This window comes from Silene latifolia, chromosome 4 (assembly GCF_048544455.1).
Source record: "Silene latifolia isolate original U9 population chromosome 4, ASM4854445v1, whole genome shotgun sequence".
In the NCBI taxonomy this organism is placed as follows: domain Eukaryota; kingdom Viridiplantae; phylum Streptophyta; class Magnoliopsida; order Caryophyllales; family Caryophyllaceae; genus Silene; species Silene latifolia.
In genome coordinates this window covers 41,289,210-41,295,491 of record NC_133529.1, presented here as the reverse complement: position 1 = coordinate 41,295,491, position 6,282 = coordinate 41,289,210, and the positions used below count along the sequence as shown (strand labels likewise).

General features: G+C 39.9%; 1 protein-coding gene across 1 annotated transcript; it reads left to right on the top strand.

Moving 5' to 3' along the window:
• The first annotated feature begins 3,373 nt into the window (after positions 1-3,373).
• On the top strand, positions 3,374-4,469 carry LOC141651429 (uncharacterized). Its single transcript, XM_074459143.1, has 2 exons — positions 3,374-3,862; positions 3,954-4,469. Exons 1-2 carry the CDS (start codon positions 3,374-3,376, stop codon positions 4,467-4,469), a joined length of 1,005 nt encoding a protein of 334 aa, XP_074315244.1.
• Positions 4,470-6,282: the final 1,813 nt, after the last annotated feature.

Here is a 6,282-nt window from a genome sequence, read left to right as displayed (position 1 = left end):
TGTGCACATCCCCTCCCGTGACGGGTTCCACGGAGGGCGAACTAGGTTGTGAAGCCACTCCCGCAAGTGACTCCACCACAATCACACACACAGCATCACAGCTGTCACAACACCACAACCGTCACAACACAACCACATCAACACCGTCACCACAACACCCAACCTCCAATGATCAGCAGATAACAATCATACACAGTACAATCACAATCTTAAATCAATTAACAGTAAACTGAGTAGGGAAACCCTACCTTTTCGCAATCCGCTTACGTTGCAATCAACCATACAAATGCATAACAAATACCACATCGTCACCTACAACAACAATTACATAATTCCAATTACCACATGCCAAAACCCTTTTCCCCCAAATCACAAATTAGACAAAACCCTAAAAGACAAATTAATGGAACTTACGAAATTAGAAGCTTACCGACACAATCGACGCAAGGAAAGATGAACTCGACTCACGAATGATCCACGCAAATGAGAGAGAGATTTGGAGAGGATTAGAATTACGTTGTGTAGTTTATGTTTTCTAAAATGAATAGAAATTGTAAAACACGTCTTAATATAACTCCAATCTTTTCTAAATCAACCGCGGAGAATATTACCCGTCAGACCGGATACTCGGTCGAGTATAGAGTATACTCGGCCGAGTACCCTCTACTCGGTCGAGTATTCAGCATACTCGGCCGAGTGTTCCTGGGTAGTAGCCAAACAGGCTACACGACACACTCTACTCGACCGAGTAGGCCATACTCGGTCGAGTACCAGCCTATAAAATCCGTAGTATTACACAAATCAACAATACACTCACCTACCTCGCTTACACTCTATACTTAAATTAATTCTTTTATATCTCACTCTCACTCTTTTGTACCGGTCACTTACCCACTTCCCTCCTCCATCTTTCTTTTTGTACGACATCACCAGTAACGACACAAAACATATAAACTCCATTAATACTCACTCTTCAAACTGAGTTTTCTCCTCCATTTCTCAACCGTTTCCTTTGATTTTTGCGCCATTCCCTTCCCCTTTATGTCCTTCAACTTTCTAGGTAAGAAAGTTACTCTCTTGTCGAGTTTTCGAAATGACCCGTCTTATGGGAATTTCGGTTTTGAGCTTAAAGATCTCATCTTTCTCGTTCTAGGTGAAGGATTTGAAGACCTGGAGGAAGACACATGCTTTGTGGACCATTTACTTGAAGATTAAAGAGCTTTCGAGGTAACGGTGATAGGTTACTCGACAAAAATGTCGAAATTTCACCCTTTGTGTCGTTTTTCATGTTCTTATGTGTTAAAGATTGGTTCTTTATGCTTTTCTCACTTGTATGCTTGAATTTATCGTGTTAAATTCCGTCTTAAACCTTGTCTCATTGGTGTCGGAATATAGCTCAATTGAGTCTTTTTACTTTTGGTACGTCGTAGGTGATTAAAGTGATGCATAACTTAAAAGAACCTCAGTGGTCAGTAGCTAATTGTGGTTGAGAAGTTGTACAATTAATTATGATTTTATTTGTCAAATATATAAATCAGTTACCTGATTGTAACAAAAAAAATCATAGATTATATAAATTGACACTTAGTGTAGCAAATGACAATAATTTCAGGTTGTGTCGAATAAATGCAAGTAGAAACAAAGAGCAAAAGAGCATTACTCGCTGCTTGTGTTCGAATAAATGCAAGTAGCTCATTTGGACTGTGTAAAAATGTGAATAAAGGAGGTTGTGAGACGGTTTTATGCTCGTTTTTGGTCTATGTTTGGTTGGTGGTTCGAGCTAACTTTCTTATTTCCGTCTCAAGTGCATATCCATGTATGAATTGGGTCATTTGCATGGGAAATATTTCATCTTTTGTATGATTAAAAACTCATCTTAAGATGGGTTCAACACCTTGTTTTGGTCGAACTAGAGGTTGTGTCAAGCTATGGTTGGGGCTGTTTTTAGACGGGTTTCTAGCCTGCATTTGAGCCAATTTGTTTACTTTCATCTCAAGTGTATATCCAAGTATGATATGGGTCATTTGCGTGGTTAATTTTCGCCTTGTATCATGCTTAAAAATCCGTCTTAAGACGGTCTCATGATGAGTTGTTAAGCTACTTTTGATGCTTGTTTATATGCTGTCCGTTCCCCTATTTTTCCAGCCATTTGTCTCCCCCTTTGGCCGACACAACCACCACCCTTGGCCGTGCCTAGGCTGCCCTAGCCGTGGTGGCTTGGGTGGGGCGGTCTAATGGTGGTTGGGGGTGGTTGTGGAGTCGTGGAAGGGCTGCCCAAAAGGTCCTTTGAGTCGTGGTTATGGGTGCTTTTGGCGCCAAGTGTGGTTTATATGAATTATTTAAATTCCGTCTCGTGTTTTATATAACGTAATTCGTTAAATACCGTTCATTTATTTATTTTTCTCACATGGACCATGAAGGTGGAATTCATTATTTAATTGTCAATTATAATAGGATGACATGAAAATTTAGAATGATGAGAGAGAAAATTAGAGAGATAAAATTCTCTGAATTTTAGGTCACAGTTTCTGCACAATGGCGAAGAAGATTACTACTTGTCATCATTCTACAGCTAATTCCACTAAAAATACCAATAAAAATAATAATTCATCAAGTAGTAACAACAATATTAGTACTAATAAATCTAATAATCGTACTCCAATTATTTCTAGTAACAATAAAAATACTAATACAAATTTAACAACTGCTCAACAGGTTACGATTGAAGAAGAAATTGATGCTGCTAAACAACAAGTGGATAGTTTGGTGCAGGAGGTTGGTGAAACTGTGTTGGTGGAAGGATTAGTGTAGTCTGATGATCCGAAAGATTGGCGAGAGGTGTCACCTAGACGGAAGGGGGATGCGTCCTCTGGTACCAGGATGGCTCCAATTGCAGAAGAAGAGGCTGAGACTGGTGATTGTTCTTCTCCTCGACTTAAGCTAACGGTTGATGATGTTAAGGAGGAGATTGAATATTGGAAGTTAGCAATCTATGGTTATATAATGGGGGCTAATCCACCCCGGGATGTCATTGAGGGATTTCTGCGTCGTATCTGGGCTGCGTATGAGATTTCACAGATTTCATTCCAGCTGAATGGATTATTTGTGGTAAGGTTTGCTAAACTTGAGCATCAGAAGTTGGTACTTGCTAATGGTATGTTTACCTTTGATGGGAAACCTATTATTCTGAAACCTTGGGATCCTTCTGTTCGGATTTCTAAAATTTCTGTCAAGAAGGTCCCTACCTGGGTCAAGTTAGTAGGTTTAGATCTTAAGTTTTGGGGTGCAAAATGTTTGGAAAAAATTGCTGGGACGGTTTATTAGAATTGATGAGTCTAATCTTGAGAAATCTCTCCTAGGATTTGCTCGCATTATGGTTGAGGTGGAGATTGACCAGCAGTTTGTCACCCAGATTGTGTTTGAGGATGAACTAGGGTTAGAAGTGAAAGTGGCAGTGGAATATGACTGGCTTCCAATTACTTGCCAGAAGTGTAAAGACATTGGGCATAAAACTAGTAACTGTCGCAGGAAAGAAATTGGAGGAAGGAGGCCTATTGGAGCTCCACCAAAGCAGGTCTGGAGACCTAAGGTAGTAGGGGCTAGCACTGTTGACCCTGTGGAGTTTCCTCCTTTGGCTAGGGCTTCTATACCTATTCAACCTGATAATGGTAATGGGAATGCTGCTGCAGCTATTGCTACTCCTATTGTTACTCCTGCACCTAGTCAAGGTCCTATATATACTCCTGCAAAAGTGATTACTAAGATGACCAGGCATGAGACTAGAGTGGTGGATGGTAGGCAAGGGGCATTTAATGTTAACTTTAATGCTGAAATGGCTGTGGCGTCTGATTCCACTGAATTGGTTGATAAAGGTGGGGGAGGAGGGAGTGCCTCTCCCAATGATTAAATTAGGGGTATGGAATGTAAGGGGCCTGAACAATGTTAATAAACAGAAACATCTGAAGTGGTTCCTGCATCAAAATGATGTTGAATTGTTTGGGCTCCTAGAGACTAGGGTTAAACCTAGTTCTCTAAATAATGTAGCTAGTAATGTTTGTTATGGGTGGAATTATGTTACTAATACAAGTGAACATCCAGGAGGAAGGATTTGGGTTCTCTGGAAAGGTAATAGTGTGGTTGTTGATGTTCTTGAAATGTCTGAGCAATATATTCATACTAGAGTTAGGATGGTTCACAATGGGACTGTCTTCTTAGCTACTTTCATTTATGCTTTTAATAAGATTGAGCATAGGGTGCCATTATGGACTGCTCTTGATAGGCTTAGTGGTAATGGTCCTTGGATTGTTCTGGGTGACTTTAATAATGTCTTATATGCCAATGAAAGATTAGGTAAAGCTGTAAGTGATGAGGAAATGCTTCCATTTCAGTCTATTGTGGCTAGCTGTGATCTACATGACATGAAAACTACTGGGGCTTTCTTTACTTGGAATAATAAACAAACCAAGTGAAACTAGAATTTTTAGCAGGATTGATAGGGTGTTGGTTAATAGTGATTGGTTGGCTCTTTGGTCTGATTGGATGGCACATTATCAGCCTGAGGGTACTTTTGATCATTGTCCTTGCATTGTGTCCTGGGGTGAGAGCTGCAAAGGGAGGAAGAGATCTTTTAAGTTCTTTAACATGTGGTCCAGGGTTAAGGAGTTTGGAGAGCTGTCAAGGAGAATTGGCAGATGCAAATTAATGGGACTCCTATGTATATTATGGCTAGGAAACTTAAGATGCTCAAGCCCTGCCTGAGGAGGTTAAATAGAGGTCTTTTCTCTGATATTGAACGTAATGTTGATGTGGCTTTCAATCTGTTGATTGACTGTCAATTACAACTGCAGATAGATCCTACAAATGTGGTTATGATGGATAAGGAAAAATAGCTCAGGGAGTCTTATCAGCTGTTGGAGGATTCTAGGACTGATTTTCTCAAACAGAAAGCTAAGTGTGCCTGGGCCAAAGAGGGGGATACTAATTCAGCTATGTTTCACCAAGCTATCCAACAGAGACAGATGCATAATAAAGTTCTACAGATTGAGAGTATGAGTGGGGTTGATTGTAGAGATCCTGATGATATTCTGAAAGCTTTCCTTGAATATTATGAGACCCTGCTTGGGTCTAGTGCTCCTACTTCTACCTTCTATAAAAGTATAGTCACTCAAGGTGTTACTATGGATGAGAGTGATTGGCCTGGCTTATGCAGTATACCTACTGAGGAGGAGATCAGGAAGGTTATTTTTTCTATACCAAATGACAAGAGCCCTGGTCCAGATGGGTATACTAGCTGCTTTTATAAGGCCAGTTGGGAGACAATTCATGGGGATTTATGTGCAGCTATTAAAGATTTTTTTATTCATGGCAAGCTACTGAAGCAAGTTAATAGCACTAATATTGTGCTTATTCCTAAAATGGATAACCCAAAATCTGTAAAGGACTTTCGCCCTATAGCTTGTTGTAACACCTTATACAAAGTGATCTCTAAGTTGCTTTGTAATAGGCTCAGTGGGTGTCTCCCTAAAATTATCAATCCTGCCCAATGTGCTTTCATTAAGGCGAGAAGTATTTTGGGGAATATTTTGATTAGTCAGGATCTGATGAGATCGTATGAGAGGAAAAGTGCTTCTCCTAGATGTCTAATGAAGGTGGACCTTAGGAAAGCTTATGACTCTATTGAGTGGGACTTTGTAGCCAATATGTTGGATGCTCTTCACTTCCCTCCCCAGTTTATTAAGCTCATTATGCAATGTGTAAGTACTACTTCTTATTCCATTGGGTTGAATGGTCAGAGCTATGGATTCTTTCATGGGAAACGAGGTTTAAGACAGGGGGATTCCATCTCCCCTCTGATCTTTACTTTGTGTATGGAATATTTAAGTAGGCTTCTGGTTATGGGGAGTGGGCTGCCTGGTTTTAAGTTTCACCCTCTTTGCAGGAGTTTGAGGTTGAATCACCTTATGTTTGCAGATGATTTACTCCTATTCTGTAAAGATGAGGTTAAGTCTATCTGCATTACAATGGAGTTGTTTTAAAAGATTTTCCACTGCTTTTGGTCTGTGTATCAACACTGATAAGTCTGATTTTTATTGCAATGGTATGCAACCTGCTGTGGTTTCTCAGGTTCTTAAAGGGACTGGATTTAAGAAAGGTAGCTTGCCTTTCAAATACTTGGGTGTGAATATATCACATAAAAGGCTGACTAAGAGTGATTGTAATATTTTGGTGGATAGGATGATTAGGAGAATTAGAGGATGGAATAGTAGGAAAATTTCTTACACT